The sequence below is a fragment of the Mugil cephalus genome, chromosome 1 (genome assembly GCF_022458985.1).
Source record: "Mugil cephalus isolate CIBA_MC_2020 chromosome 1, CIBA_Mcephalus_1.1, whole genome shotgun sequence".
NCBI classification, from domain to species: domain Eukaryota; kingdom Metazoa; phylum Chordata; class Actinopteri; order Mugiliformes; family Mugilidae; genus Mugil; species Mugil cephalus.
This window is the reverse complement of record NC_061770.1, coordinates 35,299,597-35,318,933: the sequence shown is the minus strand read 5'-3', so window position 1 is coordinate 35,318,933 and position 19,337 is coordinate 35,299,597. Positions and strand designations below refer to the sequence as shown.

Here is a 19,337-nt window from a genome sequence, read left to right as displayed (position 1 = left end):
GCTTTAGTTTTTTTTTTAATTATTATTATTATTTGTTAAGTGAATGAAATTTAATAATCTTCTTTTTAACTTTTTTTTTTTTTTTTTTTTTAAATAGAAGATAAACACTTGTAAGTTATGTCTTCTTCTTCTTTTTCTCCCTGGACATAAAAACCTTCCAGACGTGTATTTTATTTTTGTAAATTGTTATTATTTTTTTTTTTATTATTACTATCATTACCACCCATAATGAAATGGAGAATGTATAAAAAGTTAAATTCCAGATTAAAACTGAAAAAAGTTCCATCTCTTTTTTCTACGTTTCCAGCAACTTAACCTGTAGGTTATTCTACTGTATTTTTTTTTTTTTTTTTTTTTTTTAAATACGATTAACAGTGTTTCTAATCATGCTTTTTATTTTATTTTCTGTCTCGTCAGGCTGACAGCGCTGTTTTATGTCTGTTTTACCAACTCTTTACTAGAGCTGGAACTTTAAAAAATGTCCTTTTGGGATTTCCAGGAGCTTGATAATGAATGTCGTAGATTGTTCAGACCCACTACTAACTAAACATCTGCTGGAATTAGACTTATTATTATTTAAAAAAAAGAAAAAAAAAAAAGAAGAGGAGGGAGGAGGCAGTTCTATTCGAGTGATGTGTGAATGTTTACATTGCTACCCAAGTATCTGAAAATGTATTTTTTATTTTTAGATTTTTTTCTCCTTGTATGTAAATGCTGCCGTGTACTAGAGTGACTATAAGTAGCATTTATGTAAATAGTGTATATTTTAGGCTCTTATACTAAGAGTCTTGATTCATTTTTAATTAAAAATCTTTGTTATGGCATTCGAGACAATATTAATAAATGTGCAAATCCACTTTTTTTTCCAGTATAATTGGTGCATTGTAAGTGTGTGCTGTTTGCTATAAAACATGATATATATTATAGGGGTCACATATACAGTATGGAGGCCGGATTATTACACATTCACACGATCTTGGTCTAATCTCGTGTTTATTTGCTGATTTCATTATTCAGGAGCGTAAATATTAAAGGCAGCTCTCGGTTTACGTGACATACACCAGTAAATAACACATTTAAAATGGAAAAAGTTCATCGTAGTGACACCAGACGATGACTCTGTCACAGATATAGTTGATCTGCACCATTTGGCATCCCGATCAACTGGCGAACCTGGCTAACGAAGTCCCACAGATACGGAAACTGGTCGACTTTCCAAAAAAAAAAAAAAAAATAGGTTTTAATTTAGCCCTTTAATGGGTTTATTTGTGTATTCGCACCCCCTCCTAAATCGCCACGACCCTTAAGTCCCTCTTTCTCGGGGCCTAAAGCTGCAGGAATAATAATGTCCTCCCCGACTCTATAATATGAGGTTTTTTCTGTCGGACGGGAGCATCTGATCGCAGTAAAATCACGTTTTTATTAGAACCCCCTCTCAGTGCGGTTGAATTATTTCAAGTATTTCTTGTACTCGCTGTGTACCATTCATTATATTTTTAAAAAGTGAACTTTGTGTCCTGCTGGGGTGGGAAGATGCGACGGAGGAGGGTGAATGGGGTTTAGTGTGGAGGAAGAAGAGGAGGAGGAGGAGGTGGAGGGGGGCTCTATAGTGCCTATCTTTACCCTCTTTTAAAATTCACTTTCTCCTTCTCCCCCTCCTCCTTCCTTTCACTCCACTTTCCTCCATCTCTAAAAAAAAAAAAAAAAAACTGAGTTCGTAATTGGCCGTTTCGGAGGCGTATTGTCCGCGCCTTTTCAGGCCGCAGGTGCACATAGTAAAGCCGGAGTCTCTGCTCCTCCCCCGGGTGTCTTTGTTCCCTCTCCCCAGCTTTCCTCACCCCCCCACCGAGCAGAAAATTAGGGCTGCTTTTTTTTTTTTTTTTTTGGGGGGGTGAGGGGGGGTTGGAAGGGGAGGGTGGGTGGGTAGAGAAGAAGAAGAAGAGAGAGGAGAGAGCTTCGTCCTCCTCTCAGGCTTAACCCTTTCACCGACCGTCGCCTTTCTCATGGAAATGGTGGGAGGGAGGGAGGGAGGGAGAGCCCCTCACCGGCTAATCGGTCAGTGAGGGGAGGTGATGGGAGGGCCAGGACGGGGAGAAAGGATGAGGGCACCGGATCAAAAGGAGGAGGTGGAGGAGGGAGGGAGGGAGGAGTGAGAATGGAGAGCAGATGCAAGGGAATCGGTGAAAGTATTTAGCTTCTTAGACTCCTCCGACGTTTGGGTGTGTGACGATGGTTAAAAAATAACGTCCATGAATTAGAGAAGAGTTCACAGATAAAATGAACAGGACGCTTCTTCAAAAGGTGGATTTGTTTAAGGTGGTCGCGCCAGTCGAAAGGTTTCTAGTTCCCAACCGCAACCCTGGCGGAAGTTGGAGGAGCGTGCGTGTTAGGTGGGGTTGTTTTGGCTGTGCTCCGTGGGAGGGTAGGTTGGAGAGTGGGTGGGGGGGGGGAGTTGGTGGTGGTGGTGGTGGTGGTGGTGGTTGGGTGGGGGGTGTCAATGGAAGGATTTTCTGGTCCAGTACATCCCATCACTTGGCAACAAGCAGTGAGGCTTCAACAAGTGGTTGCCATGGATGCGCTAAGAGTGACTTAAAAGTCTTCACAATGAGCTGTGGTAAATCTCTGTGTTTGTGAGAGGGTTGTGTGCGAGGGATCACGTGGCGGTTGCCGACGGGGTTTTGGTCTTAGGGTTAGTGTTAGAGTTGTCTTAGGGTTAGAGATGTCTTAGGGTTAGAGTTGTCTTAGGGTTAGAGATGTCTTAGGGTTAGAGTGGTCTTAGGGTTAGAGTGGTCTTAGGGTTAGAGTGGTCTTAGGGTTAGGGTCACAAAAAGCCATTAAATAAAAAGTAATTAAATTCTTGAGTGTGTTTTCCACTTTTTTTTTAATTTATTCTCCACAGAACGACTGGCCAACTGGCAACTCTGCATTGCAGCACCTATGCTAAGCTAAAGCTAACAGCTGCTTTGCCAGGTTAAATTAATGCCTGGACTGATTTAAAAACGCCTTTTTCTCACTTATCCAGCTCTGTGCAAATGCTGTGAGTGACTAAATTTCAAGTAGGGGCGACGTATCCCTTTAATAACCATGAAGGATGTGCTGTAATTAAAAGTGTGGACAGATGTTAGAGCGCAAAGTGGAGATGTTGCTGACTGACATGCAGTGGAGTGAGGAGGAAAGTCGGCGCATGAAGCGCAGATGTTTTGAGAAATATCTGTTTCACAGGACATCCCCAGGTTAAACTCATCTAATACAAATTAAACTACTACACCGGAAATAGCCTGAAGTCTGTCTGTTAGCTTGTTTTGTTTGTTAGCTCACAACGTTGCTAATCATTAAAACCACTTCACGTAGCACCATTACGGATTATTTTGTTCAGTTAAATCTTTTCTCCTGAATTCAGTTTTCTAATAATAAAAAATAATGGAGCCTTTATCTAAAGTTCTGTAGGCTAATTCTAAGTTACTTCACCGCTTCGTCTTCTCTGGTCGTTTCAGACACAAAGATGGCGGTGCTCAAACGTGGTTTACATCACACGGTCTCTATGACTTAACATGCAGTAGCAGCATAGAAGTGCACAAGTCATAATTGGCACATTGTTCATTTTTTGTTCCTTGGGGTTGGTGTTGTGCACGTTTGTGCCAGCAGTAGGTGACAGTATGTTGTGGTTTTCTGTTCATATAGCCAGGTGCGTTAATTAGCCATTAGCTATCATTTGTCCGTCTACACTGGCACAAGCCTTTCATACTAGTATGCACAGATAGTGACAAAGGAAGCCACTGTAATAATAGAGAACACATTAGAAATTCGAGGATAGGAGCTCGGTGTAAGAAAGAAGAAAGTAGAGGACATGTGTCCTGTGCATCATCACCTAGCAGTCAGTGTCACCTGAGCCAGGACTAACCTTCTTTCCAGGGCCTTTAAGGATGTAAGGAGGAGGATTTCACAGTGAACCAGTCTGGAAGATACAAATGCAAATTTCTACTATTTCCTGTTCTGTTGGATTCTCATGGTGTGACTGTGGAGATCACTGGAGGCCACGGAATTAATTTACATGTTTATGAAACCACAATAAGAAAGAAAACTTTCCTAACCCTATTACACTAGTCACTAATATTATTTAGCAACTTCCTGGTTAAATACAACATGTTAGTGTGCAATTGTTGTATTGTAATGTTTTTATTTCCTCCTGCATCACCAAACCACGTGACTGGTCTCCTGCTCTGTGGCGTGTGATGTCAGACAGCCCTCTGCTGGTCTAAAAGCACATATCAGTACAACTCTTATAGACCACACAAGCCAAGGTTCACTACTTTGGGCCATTTATTAGAGAGGAATGGACAAAAAATAAACTACAGAAACTAAGATGTAATCACTTAAATGTTGTGCTGACCAGATAATAATTAATATACATAAATGTATCTAGATAGATGGATAGATAAATAATTTTAATTTAATATTATTAACATCAACATTTAAAGAGTTACCAATGTTGATATTTTTTCATCCACTGTCATATATACCCTGTATTTTGTATATATGTTGTATATTGTTTATACGTTTTAGACATTCTACCTCACATTTATTTTGGTTTTATTCTTTCTATCTATTAGAGGTGGGGTGGCAAGGACTTCACGTTACGATACATATCACGATACTTGAGTCAAGATACGATTATTATAACATTACTGCGATGTCATGATATTGTGATATATTGCAATATTCTACATAGTTCACTGAGAAAATTTAAATGCAGCTTAAAATACAAGTTGTATATATGTACATTAGATGACAGTTATAATTAATTGGACAAATTTAGTCAAAAAAAAACAAGATTAATCGCCCCAAAACATGACATAAACAAGACAAAACAATCTATCTAAAAACGTGGACTCTTATTCTGAAGGAATGCAAACAGGAAGTGTGATTGCTACCACCGGAAGCTCCAGCTGGAGCGACCGTAAAGTCTGAAAACAGACGAAGAAGAAGAAGAAGAAGAAGAAGAAGTGGGAGTTCCGCAGACTCTAACCTGTAACAAGGTAAAACACATTACATACACAACTACACGTACAAACGACACAATGTCACGCATTTGCAGTGAAGTGAAAAGAAGGGGTTCCTCCTCCTCCTGTTGTTGTTGTCGAGCGTTCAGTGGAAGTTTGTGTGGTAGTTTGTCGGTGCAGGTCACCAAGGAGGTGCTGTTGCAGGAGAATGAAGGTGGTCGTTAGTTTGCATTCTTTCTTCTTCATTTTTTCCCCGTGTGCCTCCAGGTGACAGTCACTTGTTCGTCGAGTTTTTGCAGGAGAACAGACTTTGTGTGAAATCTGGACATTGAACCTGCAACCAGAGAAGTTTTAGCCTTGAACTTTGCTCTACTCTGTTATTGATAAGCAAACAGATGTTACTTTTAGCCAGACACATTCCGCAAACTCACATTTTCCAAACAAATTACAAATAAATAAGTAAAAAATCGGTCCTAGACAAATAAATATTTATAATTTTTGTCCAGGGCAGATTTGATTTTGCAACAAATCCATCTGAATTATTTAGTTATATTCTAATACTGAACAAATGTCTATAATATTACTGTTATATTAACCCTTTGACTTCCACATTAAGAAATGCGATTAATCGTGATTAAATATCATTCATTAATCTATATTAATCGCGTGCGCTGCAAACTGAGTATTTTCACGTATTATTATTAAAATGTTCACATGATTGGACAGGTTCATACAATATAAATACTGAAACTGTATGATGTATGTTTTTCGAGCTATGGTCGTATGTTTAAAAACGCTGTGTCTCAGTGAGTATAAAAGCCACAGCTTGTATATATAATGTGTTCAGCATGGGCAAATTTGTGACAAATTAAATGACTCGCAATGGTTAGAAAACGGATACAAAATGAGAAATGTAGGATTTTATTGTCTAGTACAACTACTACTACTACAAAAAGGTTAAATTACATTAACTGCATTTTTTTTTCCAATAGAAGTAACTGATTTTCCACTAGAGGTCCCTAGAAACTGCACAGAGATTTAAAGTTGTTTTATAAAAAACTGTTTTATAAAAACACATAGTGAATTAAATATAAACATTTTCTTAACATATTTCTTTGCACAAAAACAAAGGAGAAACATCTAGATTTATTTATAGGTTTGTCATGAGATCTAATTGGGCTGTATGTCCTAATAAATATTAAGGATTGTGTAGACTTATTTACCTCCGTACTATAATTTGTCTTTGAGGTTCAACTCGTCCAGGAACGTCTGGTGGAAATTAGCAAATGTTGCTATAACCTGAGCCAAGGTAGATGGTAGGTAGATAGTTTGATAACGTTTGCTGCTAATCTGTCCCTTCATCTCGTCCCAGGGCTGGTTAATTTTTATTTGGCCTGTAGCAAATTCCTAACTCCAGCTGTATTGGACTATTTAGTTTTAATGGTGCAGGTGCAGCACGTAGGGACATGAGAGGACGTTCCTCCAGGACCACAGACCTACTTGAAGACATGAGACTATACAACGAACTGAGCATGAAGTCTGTAAGCTTATGCAGATGATTTGAAACTGCAAACAGTACAGACGGGAACGTACAGTACAAGAAGATAGAGTTTAATGATCCACAAGGGAAATTGCTCGGTCACAGTAGCTCAGTTGCACATAAAAATATATAAAATAAAAGAAACGAAATAGATTAAAATAAAATATAAGTAAAATCTTAGCATATATACAAAAAAAAAAAAAAAGTCCATATCTCCAAACCTCCTCAGTTCACCTCAATGATTCTTTATTGAGCTGAAACAGCTACACCACTGGTCTCTGTGTAGGTTTAACGCCGTAGTCTCATTAGCAACTTAATGCAAAAGCCTAAATTCCAGGTTAACCACATAGCCAAGAGGCAGTATCCACCCTGGACAGGTCTCCAGGAATGTGGAAGCAAACATGTTCAGAATACCTTAACAGCTGCTGCCTCTAACACACCTCTAACTCTGTACCAGACCAATTAACAGCGCCAGCATGCACAATGAGTTAATATTTGTTTGTTGTTTGCAACATAAACAGCCACAAGCAAGGAAAGACACAGTGCTATCATTCATTTGCAAAAAAAAGGATTACGATAAGATAAGATAAGCCTTTATTCATCCCACAGTGGGGAAATTCTGGTTGTTAACAGCAGTAGACATTCAACATTCAACATCACAAACAGTGCACATATGGGTGGACTAAAAAAAAACAAAATCAATGAGTACATTTCCTGCAGTACAGTACATCGTATTGTATAGTACCTTACCTTTTCTTTTTATCTTTTGCTAATTGTTGATTCGGGTTAGAACAGGGATTCAATGAACTGCAGTTACTCACTGAGCTATAACTTCGTCACACTGTCATTCTGATTACCTCCGGGCCTAAGTGACTTACTAGTTATTTTTGAAAATCATCATTCATTTATAAAAATGTATTTTTAATGCATGACCAGGAAATGCCTTTTTGATTAACCAACTAAAAGTGCCGTCTCTTATTTTCTCGTATTGTTTTGCACAGATAGAGCAAAGTGCCTGTGTGTTCCTGCAGTGTGAATCCCTTTAGTCTGAACACAAGAAGATGGATCACAAAGTGCCCGACCTCCCTCATGGTCCCCTGGACATTTACAGGAAAAAAGCCTCCTTCAACTGGAAGGAAATGTGCCTCTTCCTGGATGGAGAAGAAATGCTGGAGTTCAAGGTAACGTCAGATTATCTGCTAATGATATAACGTGGTCGGCCTCTTTGAGTACAATTTGGAAAACTATATTTGAGTGTGTATTTTATTGTTTTAATGCTAAAGCTAACCCAGTGCGCTGGGAAAGAGACATTCCCAACGAATTCATGAAGTATGCTCACGTCTATTGTTTGTGATTCTGTTGAATTTCTAATGTCCCTGTTGGTCTTTATATAGTTAAGCAATTTCCTCTAATTAAAGTTATTCTGATAGTTCACTCTTCTAATACTATGAAGGCTTAAAATATAATTTAGGATTAAATATCAGATGTGAGTCAAAAGTCAACTCATGGTAAAAATCATATCGTGCCTTAACTTACCTTATCGTATCGTATCGTATTGTGCATTACCTTACCATACCCTGTTGTATTGTATTGCATCGTATCGTATCGCATTGCATCGTATCGTACCTAATCTTAACGTAACATATCGTATCGTACCTAATCTTTTCAAATCATGTTGTGCCTAACCTTACCATACTCCATTGTATCGTATTGTATCGTATCATATCGCATCGTATCGCATCACATTGTATCGTACCTAATCTTAACGTAACATATAGTATCGTATCGTATCGTACCTAATCTTTTCAGATCATGTTGTGCCTAACCTTACTCTATCGTATCGTATCGTATCGTATTGTATCATATCATATCATATCATATCATATCGTATTGTATCGTATCGTATCGTACCGCATCGCATCGCACTGCATCGTATTGTACCTAATCTTAACGTAACATATTGTATCGTACCTAATCTTTTCAAATCATGTCGTGCCTAACCTTACATTACCCTATCGTATCGTATTGTATCATATCATATCGCATCGTATCGTATCGTATCGTATTGTATTGAATCATATCGTGCCTTACCTTACCCTATCATTTTGTATCGTATGGTATTATATTGTATCGTTGCGTACCTAACCTTATCTTATCATGTCGTGCCTTACCTTACCTTACCTTACCGTATCGTGTGTTACCCTTTCCGTACCCTGTTGTATCGCATTGTATCATATCATATCGTATCGTATCGCATCACATTGCATCATATCGTACCTAACCTTATCGTATCAGTAGTGTTGTGGAAAGCAAAGAAGAATCTGAAAGTCTGAAAGTTCCATCCTTTGTAATTGTACATATAATTAGTAATTTAAGGCATTTAACTGTTTTTATTTGTTGAAATTTCTAGGTTGAGTAATTGTTTTGATACGTCTGTGTGATGTGAGACGTTATAGTAAAACAAAGCTAGTCTCTGTTTCTTAGTCTTACATCTTAGTGTCTCTTCTGTGTGCTGCAGCAACATATTTTCAAGACTCTGGAGAACGATCCTCTGTTTGCCCGTCGGCCCGGAGAAGACCTCTCTATGGAGAAAATGAGAGAACTGAACTTCCTCAGGTTTCCCCTAAGTTTTATTTGACTTTTTAAATTCACTGTTGACATACAGATACCGTACAGTTATTTTCAATTAATTTTCAAAGTTAACGCCTTAACACAAACCCCTTCTTAAGGCGTTTACTGTCGATATAAACTGAGAACTGGAGCTTTCTGAGCTGCTCAGATGTTGGAAAGAGTAACACGAAGCAGAAATAAGATGCTTATCTATATACAAGAAAATGAAAATTACACATATATTTATATCCACAGGGTGAAGCAACTTTTCCGCTACAACTTCGTGACAAAAGAAGAGTTGATGGCTAAACCCTGGAAGATGATGGCCCTCACCGACTGTATGGGCATGTATGACTGGACCTTGGTGGCCAAGTTCTTCCTCAATATTGGGGTGAGAGGTTAAATGCAGCTATTCATTTGCAGCAAGGGTTATGATACACCGACCAGGCATAACATTATGACCACCTTCCTAATACCGTGTAGATTTCTCTTGTTGCCACCAAAACAGCTGTGATTCATCAGAGAATGGACATGGACCTTCTGAGTCCTGAATGTTGTTAGAGGGGGGTCTTTGGATCCTATGGGTTGGGGGGAGGGGTCTCTATGGTGGATCATCCCACAGATACTTGATCAGTTGGGATCTAGTGAATTTGGAGCCAGGTCAAAGTCTTGAGCTGTTCTTCATGTTTTTTTTTGTTTTTTTTTTAGTTGCTCCTAAAGTTTTTTTGTGTGTCATCAAGTAGTGCCATTGCTATGGGGGTGGGGGTGTCTGGTCTGGTCCGGTCTAGGTGGGTGCTACCTGTCTAAGTAACATCCAGGTCCAAAAGTTTCCCAGCAGAACACTGAATCGTAACAAGATGGTTTTAATGTTATTCACTTCTCCTGTCAGTGGTCGTAATGTCGTGGCTGATCGGGGTATACTCATCTGTCAATCAGGACTTAATAATAAGTCCAACAAATTGTATCTTTCCTACAGTCCCAGTATTCCTCTTTATGCTTTTCTACATCAGATGTTTGGGGAAACTATTGCCGGCTCAGGTTCAGACAGACACAAGAAGTTTATTGAAGACACGGCAGACATGACGGTAAGAGTCGGCTTCTACCTACATCTACCGGCCTGGTTACCTCACAGTCGCCTATCACGATGTTCCACGGTGTTCGTTTTTTGTAATGTTTGCAGACATACGGTTGCTTTGCCCTGACGGAGCTGAGCCACGGCAGCAACACCAGAGCCATGAGGACCACCGCCACGTACGATCCCTCCACGCAGGTCAGCACAGAGAAAACAAGTCACTGTGGAGGATGCGTTACCTAGATGTCTTTATGTTAAGCATCTACATCCGTCTCGTACGGAGCATCTTGATGGAATATTTAGTAATTTTACAAGGACTGGAGCTCATTTTAGACATTTCCAAACATTTCTGGCGGGATTGTGACACACAACAATATCTCAAACTCTCACAAATGAGGCCACAATAGATATAACAGACAAATACAATACAATACAATATATTGTGTCAAACTATTGCAGAAACAACCAAAAATTCTCCGGCCCCCAAAGACAAAACTCAAAAATTCCACAAACCAAGGCACAAAAATTTAAGTTTTTTTTTCTTTCTTTCTTCTAGGAGTTTGTGATCAACTCTCCGGACTTTGAAGCTGCCAAGTTCTGGGTGGGGAACCTGGGGAAAACCGCCACCCACTCCATCGTGTTCGCTCAGCTCTACACTCCTGACGGGGTGTGCCACGGCCTGCACTCCTTCATCGTTCCGGTAAGAGCCCGATGTTTGACCACGGATCGAGACTTCTTGTTCTTCTTTGCTGTAAAATGAAGGAAAACGTCTGGATTTGTGGTTATTTATAGGTTATGATGTTGCTGGTCCGGCCTGCTAGAGGCCCCTAAAGTAAAACTGATTCAAGAATAAACTGATTTTTAAATCCAGAGAAAATGGACCAGATCATCCTGTCATTACCTCAGAGATGCTTTGCTTTGTTTTAATATCAGATATCTATATCAATATATCTGAGTGTTCTTCTCTAGTTTTGAAGGACCGTTAAAGGTTAAAATTATTATTATTATTAAATTAGTTTAACTGTAGACACTGTGCTCCAGGTGAGAGATCCCAAGACCCTGCTGGCTCTGCCTGGTGTGCTGGTTGGAGACATGGGCAAGAAGTTGGGCCAGAATGGACTAGATAATGGGTAGGTGACATGTTCCTTTATCTGAGTGGAGGAAATATTCTTATATTCGGTAAGACGTTGACACCCCTGGTGCACAAACACTATAGCAGATGCTAAATAAACTATAGTTCAGAGTGTCTTTTTAGAATTAAATTTACATGATAAAGGACACAATGATAACACATGTTACCAAAGTCTCAATTTACCCAAAGACACAAACATTTATTAAACTCAAAGAATTCAGAAAGGGGTATCAGTCTTACACCTTGGCTTTAACATCAACACATATTCCTACCAAAAGCTAAACAACAGCACAACAGCTCCAATATAAACTGTGGACAGTGGTTGATTGACAACCTGCACTATTAGTTTACCATAGAGAGAAAGCTAGCAAACTCGGTAGATCGATAGATCGATAGATCTTTGTTGGATAACTAAAAAAAATAAATAAATAACCAAAATATATATATATATATTTTCTTCAATTCTTATTTTTAGGGGTGCTCTACACGCAAGAGTACAAGCATCTTCCAGCTACACGCACTCTGGGCAATGTATGGGCTGCACGGGTCCTCAGTAGATTTGTCTGTAAAAAAAAAAAAAAAAGAAGAAAACTATATACACTCACACACACACACACATATATATATATATATATATATATATATATATACAAATATATACACACACATATGTATATGTATATATATATATATTTATGTATGTATCGGCAAACGCACCTACATATCGGCCGATACCAGTAAAAAAAAACGGAAATATCAGCCAGCCGATATATTGGCCGATCTCCAGTCGTAATGTTATGGCTGATCTTCAGCCTTTCTTCTTACTCTTTCACTTACACCCCGACAGGTTCGCAATGTTCCACAACGTGAGGATTCCACGTGAGAACCTGCTCAACAAGACGGGAGACGTTAACCCCGACGGTCGCTACGTGACGCCCTTCAAGGTTGGAACAGATTTCCACCACAAGCCTTTCAAGGATTAAGGAACCATCTACTCTACAGCAATGGCTCGAAATTATGAGAGATGATTTGTATTTTGGAGAAAATCTTTCTGTTTCTGAGGTTTAGCATCTTAGCAAAGGGATTTAGATTTCCTCTAAAACGAATCCTTAGGACTTTCAGTGCCAAACATGGTAGCCCTGCAGGCAGCCTTTTACAGCTGCCCAGAAGATATGTGACAAAGATATGTGATAAATATGCATAAAGGCGGTTTCTTCTATTTTTATATATTTCTTTCTCTGCCAGGACCCCAACAAGCGTTTCGGGGCCTCTCTGGGCGCCCTGTCCGGGGGCAGAATATCCATCACCAGGATGGGTATGACCAACCTGAAGCTGGCTCTGGTCGTAGCCATCCGCTTCTCCGCCACCAGGAGACAGTTTGGACCCAAAGACGCGGAGGAGATTCCTGTTTTAGAGTACCAGCTGCAGGTCAGAGTGAAGACAAACACACACATGCATGGGTAATAGTTTAGTAAACTGTACGTGGTACATTACAGCTAACAAACCACCTAAGCGTCGCTGCAGACCGAGTGCAGCTTTGTTGTGCATTTCAAAAGAAACTGAAATGGTAACAGGGCTGTTCTGGGGGTCCCCAGGCAAGAGGCACCTTTATTACAGTCTGCTTGTAAAATTTTATCTTCTTTCTTTTATTTGTGTTTTAACTGTCATTGTGTAATTGTTTGCTGCTGCCTATCTTGTCCACGACTCCCTTGAAGGACGGATTTTTAATTTCAGTGTGATCTCCCCGGTTAGATAAAAAGCATTATGCCATAGACCAGTGGTTCTCAACGTTTTTCTGGTCCCGGACCCAATGCATTTAATTTTTAATCTAACTGGAGAACCGAACCCTCCTACTTCATCAGGTTAGATCGAAAAATTAGCTAAACTTAATTTCAAGAGCTAACCTGAACTAGTTAGAAAGAAGTTAATGAGTTTCCCACAGCACCTTCCTGCAGATGTTTCACAATAAGAGCATTATGAAGAAATCAGTAGGGTACTCTTATTTTGAAACGGATGCAGATCGTGTTAAGTTTCTATAACAGCATCATGCAGTAACTTTGACCAAATCTCTTAATAAAATACAGTAAATTGCACATATTAAACACATGTAATTAGAGAAAAAAAGTCCTGTTACTCTCTGTAGTTTAGTTACATAAAGGTCTCAGTCACATTTGAGTAAAATAATCCTATTTGTATAAGTGATCCTTTTCAAAGAATATTTTATTTTCACTGACCCCTTGCAATTATGTGTCAGACCACTAGGGCTCCTCGGACCCCTTGTTGAGAATCACTGCCATAGATTGTGTAATACGAGAATGAGAATACTGCCCCTCAAAAGTGAAGCCAAAGCATGTAGAGCTCCCCCTGGTGTCTGGAGGCTGAAGTATAGGTCATAAGCCCCGCCCCCTCCATGTTAGTGGGCAGATCTTGGGCTGAAATGAAACACTAAAATACGCATCAAATAATGATGTAATCTTAGGCAGTTAATATGATGTTGTTCTTTTTTATCGTTTTTAAATCCCTGCTGCTGTGTCCTCGTCCAGCAATGGCGTCTGATCCCGTACCTGGCAGCAGCGTACGCTCTCGAACACTTCTCCAAGTCCATCTTCACGAACTTCCTGGAGTTCCAGATCGGACTGATGATGAAGGACAAGAGCAACAGACAAGTGAGCAAACTTTGAGGGTTGCCGGTGCGTCCGGAGTTTCTGAATAAATAAAAATAAAATGTTGTCTGGTGTGTTTTTTTTTTTTTTTTGCAGGAAGAGTTGGGCAGGGAGATCCACGCTTTAGCCTGCTGCAGCAAACCACTGGGCTCCTGGACGGGTCAAAGGGGGATCCAGGAGTGCAGGGAGGCGTGCGGTGGACACGGATACTTAGCCAGTCAGTTTAAGACTGTTCATTTAAAAAGAGACCACACAAAGACGTGACCAGAAAACTCAAAGCGTCTCTCTGTTCTTGCAGTGAATCGTCTGGGTGACCTGCGTGGTGACAATGACCCGAACTGCACATATGAAGGAGACAACAACGTGTTGCTGCAACAGACCAGCAACTACCTGCTCAGCCACTTCAATGGGAAACTCCGCGGTGAGTCCTCCAAACGTCACAATCAGAACTGTTATTATCACCGACCATATTTCAAATTACTAGAGGTCAGAAAAGGAACATGACACTAACCCTGTCCCATGCAAACGGGACTGTAATTCATGTTTATGAGTTTGTTAACCATCAGTGGTTGAAGTCTATTTGTCTCGTTGTCTGGTTTCAGGACGTTCAAGGATCGAGTCTCCCCTTCACACTGTGGACTTCCTGGATGATTACCAGAAGATCCTGGAGAGCAAGTTTACAGCAACAACGATGGAGGAGTGTATGGACTCTGCAGGTATGATCGTCAGGATAATCACGTGAAACAATCAATGACAATTTCTAGGCAGTTCTGTCAATTCGAAAATCACCCAAAAATCAAAACCACACGCAGCAAGGACGATCTTTGTAGTTAGTAATTAGTAAGACCAGAAAAATAAAAATTACATAGACTGTATATAACTATGGATGACGCATCCCCACTTCCCCCCATTGGTCAAACTGACTTTATTTTCCCTCGGGATAAATAAAGCATCTATCTATCTATCTATCTATCTATCTATCTATCTATCTATCTATCTATCTATCTATCTATGTATTTATCTATCTATGTATCTATCTATCTCTTACAGTCTGAGGGCGGAGTCATGATATATGCCCCGCCCACTCTCCCTCCAGACTCACACGCGTTTTCGTTTAATTAATACTACGCTCTGCACCAGTTACAAGGAAACGGTGGATTATACACTGAATTTACTTACTGTGTTTTTTACAACTTGCTTCACGGAGCAGTTGGCATGGCAACAGGTGGTCGCCATTATGTCACATCCTGTTTCTATAGCGTCAAATAACGAAGTAAAAGAAAAATTATCAGAAAAATTGACACCTTAACCTTCATCAACATTATATTAACAACCTAAAATGACAGAAACCATCCTTGGGGAAGAAAAAATAAAATATTTTAGTGTTTTAGGTCCTGCCCACTAAGAGGGGGGTGGAGCTTATGAGCTATACTGCAGCCTCCAGCCACCAGGGGGAGCTCTACTTGCTTTGGCTATTTAATTACACCTGAAAATAACATCCTCTCTCCTATTTTCCAAATTAAAATGGAAACAACTCCAGTGTTGCTGCTGAATTTAATGAAATAATGAAGGGATGTCTCACACGTGTCCACAGCTTTTGAATCAAGACAGAGTCGCTACATATTAATTAAAAAGCTGCGTTTCCTAAACCCTTTCTCCAATTCGGATGTGAATACTTAAGAGCTCAGAGTCTCTACAACTTCAATGTCTTCTGATAAAATAAATGACTGAACGCAATATATCTGTGGCTACTTGTCTAACACGCAAAGCACAACACACTGGTGGAAAACTAGATCTCTGCTCGTCTTTTACTTAAAAATACCAGGAGCTGGATTCTATAAATCCTCAGTGCTGTGAGTGGCTTTAACGTAACGTTGTTTGTCGCATCAGTGCCGGTGGCGGCCTATCGGTGGCTGGTGTGTTTCCTGCTGGTGGAGAGTCATAAGAGGCTGGAGCAGCAGAAGGCCACGTCCAGCGATGAGTTCGAGGCCCATAACAACAGCCAGGTAAGACGGACGCGAGGGACAAACCGACCCAGGAAGTTCTTTAAATGATCGGATCGGTGTCGTCTTCCTCTTTTGCTTTAGTAGCGTCTGGCTAGTGTCAGAACTGCCAAAGAACTCAAAGATGGTGATGTTTGGTGAGGCGGTAGTAGGAGGTTAGAGGTTAGACTCTATTACCTCCAGTTTTACCAGAAACTCCTACTTCCGAATGTAAATCTCGCAGATGGAAACATTCATCAGTGTTGTCCTGCTTTGCCTTTTATGTGTCCAGGTCTACTACTGCAGGTCCCTGGCCATCGCCTACGTTGAACACAACTGCCTTCAGAGATTTCACGAGCTGACGACCGACCAGGACACACCAGCTGCTCTGAGGCCGGTGCTGAGGAAGCTGTGTGCCCTGTACGGACTGTGGAGCCTCAGCACCCACATGGCCACGCTGTACCAAGGTATAGATGGCAGCAAGAAAAAGCGTGAACCCTTACTTGGATTTCTGCATAAATTCACAACAAGCCACAACAATAGACAAACACACTCTCCTTAAACCAGTGGTCTTTTCAGGTCAAGGACCCAAACTGATGGAGAGATTAAGCAGGGACCCTTTACCTACTATATGTGTTCTATATTAAACTTGTGCCATTATAAATATACATTATTATTATCTTTTTGTATTCAACATAGGGTGGCATAAACATACCTGAAATAAACATACCTAAAAAATAAAGAAAATGACTGACAGATTCAAGTTTTAACTTCAAATGTCGTAGGGACAGTGAATCACCAGTCACATGCGGCCTTGTGATTGGCTCAGCAGCGATGGGGGCGGGGCCTACTGTGTGCAGGAGGCCCTGCAGTGTGGCGCTGAATGAAAGTTAACGTCTTCACTAAAATATGCTGGATTCACGTTAACGTGCATTTAAAGGAATTTAAATGTGTGGAGTACCTCTGTGGAGCCACTAGGGGTCGTGGGACCTCTTTTTAAGACCCACGGCTTAGACCAATACCACACAAAACACTATATGTTTTCATGTTTTTAGTGAACAACATGTAAACCTCCACAGAGCAGGAAAAGGTTACAAAAGTATCTGTAATAGTCAAATTTATCCAGAAATCCAAGTAAATCCCAAGAGATTCACATGATTTTTCTTGTGCTATTCAGAGAAATCTACACAATAAAGATTTGGTAACGTGATATCGTTGTTTCTGTCCAGGCGGTTACTTGAGCGGAAGGAAACCTGCAGACTTGGTCCAAATGTCCATCCTCACTCTCTGCTCACAGGTACAAAAACATCTCTCACCTGTTATTTGTCTGGTCCTGCTCTTAGAAACAGATCAGACGAACCACAGACTGTAGAAAGACGGACGGAGGAAGAGATATCTCTTTCAACATTTTCAAATTTCAATAAAAATGGCACTTTTGCGATAAACTTTCATATCTGTACGTCTGAAAAACCACCTCACAAGAGCGTAAAAGCGTTTTAGCTTTAGATATTTGAGGTTTTTACAAATGTAGGCGTCTACCTAGTTTTTTATTACGATATATAGATGTATTTTAACACCGGGGGGATGTAAAAGCTGCCCACTAGTGGATGTAAATGAAAGGCCTGACCAGGGCCTAAGTCACTGTTTTAAAATGTGCTGTGCTGTTAATTACATCCCATTCTGTGTTATTCTTTCCTCTGAAGCTAAACTTTTATCGGCCTGGTTTTTGCGTGTGACTTGATGAAACCGATAAATGATGAATTTATTGCTCACGTAACATTTTTTTCTTCACCTCCTCCAGCTGAAGGATGATGCCGTGTCTTTGGTTGACGCTTTTGCTCCCACTGATTTCATTCTCAACTCACCCATTGGCAGCGCTGATGGCCAGGTAAATACACAATACACCGATCAGCCACAACATTAAGACCACAGACATTTAAACCATCTTGTGACAATTAAATATTCTGCTGGGAAACGTTTGGACCTGGTTCATTGTGATGTTACTTAGAGATGTAGCACCCACCTAGACCAGACCAGACACCCCCACCTCATAGCAATTACACTCCTTGATGGCAGCAGCTAAGAAAAATGTTTAGGAACAACTTTTAAAAAAAAAATCAACACAAGGTGTTGGCCTGGCCTCTAAATCCAGTAGACCACTTCTTCAACGTACTGATAAACGAAGACCTCGATTGGTAGGTTTGGACCATTTACACCTTCTTCCCTCTGGTTCTGCTCTCTACAGATCTACAAGAACATGTGGTCAACGGTGATGCAGGGCAACCAGGTGCTGGAACGTCCGTCCTGGTGGAAAGAGTTCTGCTCGGACAAACCCGTGGTTGGATCCTTGCGTCCAAGACTCTGAAATGTGGAACTCAGAGACGTCCTACAAGAGATTACAGCAATGATATAGCTATATATATATATATATATATATATATATATATATATATATATATATATAGTCCGACTAAAAAACTGTATGGCCTTTGGTTGGAGAGTGTCAGACAAAACAGGACATTTTTCACTTTTTCCAACATCTTAGAATAAATACTCAATTAAAAAAGGAAATTAAGGTCAGTTAAGATGCTTTAAATCTTGATCATACTTCAGGGACCAGGTCTAAATATTAATTTGTTGAGACCCTTGACTAAAACGTGTGTGTAAAGACAGAAGAGTCGTCCAAATGTCCTGTTTTTATCAGATTTATACGTGTGTTTGTCTGGCTCTGTTTCACAAACAGTTCCTGTGATAAAGGAATCTCTCAAACATGTGAAGTCTTTGAGTCTTCATTCAGGTGAGTGTTGGAGTCAGTGTGGCTCTGTCTTTTATTTCGTGATCAATCTTTATATGTTTTTCCCTGGTGAGTTTGTTATGTTGCCTTGTCCCCGTCCTATGTCTCTGTGCCATGTCCGTGATTCTTTCTTTCATTTTCTGCTTTTTGGATTTTCCTGCCACATGCAGCCTTTCGTTAGTTTTTAAATACCTTTTATTTGAACTTCCGTCCTCATCATTTGCGCTGCTCTTCACCTCAACACTCAAAACCTGACAGGGTCTGTCTGTTATCATTTAACCATCATCTCCTAATAAGGACAAAAGTTTCCGATTCCATTTTATTTATTTATTTTTTTTTGATAACTTAGTGGTAGTTCTGCTTTTTGCCATTATATGGATGATATTACAAAACCTCAAACCTCCCATAATGCTCCATTTTTAGACTGCGTGACCTAAATTATTACATTGTTACCATTGAGGGACAAAATTGACCTCTTCAAAAAGACCCTAAAAATAGCACACGTTAATATTTTCTTTTCTACTTTTTTACATAAATCCTTAAA

At 40.0% G+C, this 19,337-nt stretch overlaps 1 protein-coding gene across 1 annotated transcript; it reads left to right on the top strand.

Annotated features, from left to right (window-relative positions):
- Window positions 1-4,912: 4,912 nt before the first annotated feature.
- On the top strand, window positions 4,913-18,772 carry acox3 (acyl-CoA oxidase 3, pristanoyl). Its single transcript, XM_047609152.1, has 19 exons — window positions 4,913-5,036; window positions 7,542-7,721; window positions 9,059-9,156; window positions 9,406-9,541; window positions 10,161-10,235; window positions 10,331-10,420; window positions 10,779-10,922; window positions 11,264-11,352; window positions 12,202-12,298; window positions 12,600-12,782; window positions 13,898-14,020; window positions 14,114-14,234; window positions 14,316-14,438; window positions 14,620-14,733; window positions 15,908-16,023; window positions 16,292-16,466; window positions 17,229-17,296; window positions 17,801-17,887; window positions 18,245-18,772. Exons 2-19 carry the CDS (start codon window positions 7,602-7,604, stop codon window positions 18,362-18,364), a joined length of 2,079 nt encoding a protein of 692 aa, XP_047465108.1. The 5' UTR covers window positions 4,913-5,036; window positions 7,542-7,601; the 3' UTR covers window positions 18,365-18,772.
- The last annotated feature ends 565 nt before the right edge of the window (window positions 18,773-19,337 follow it).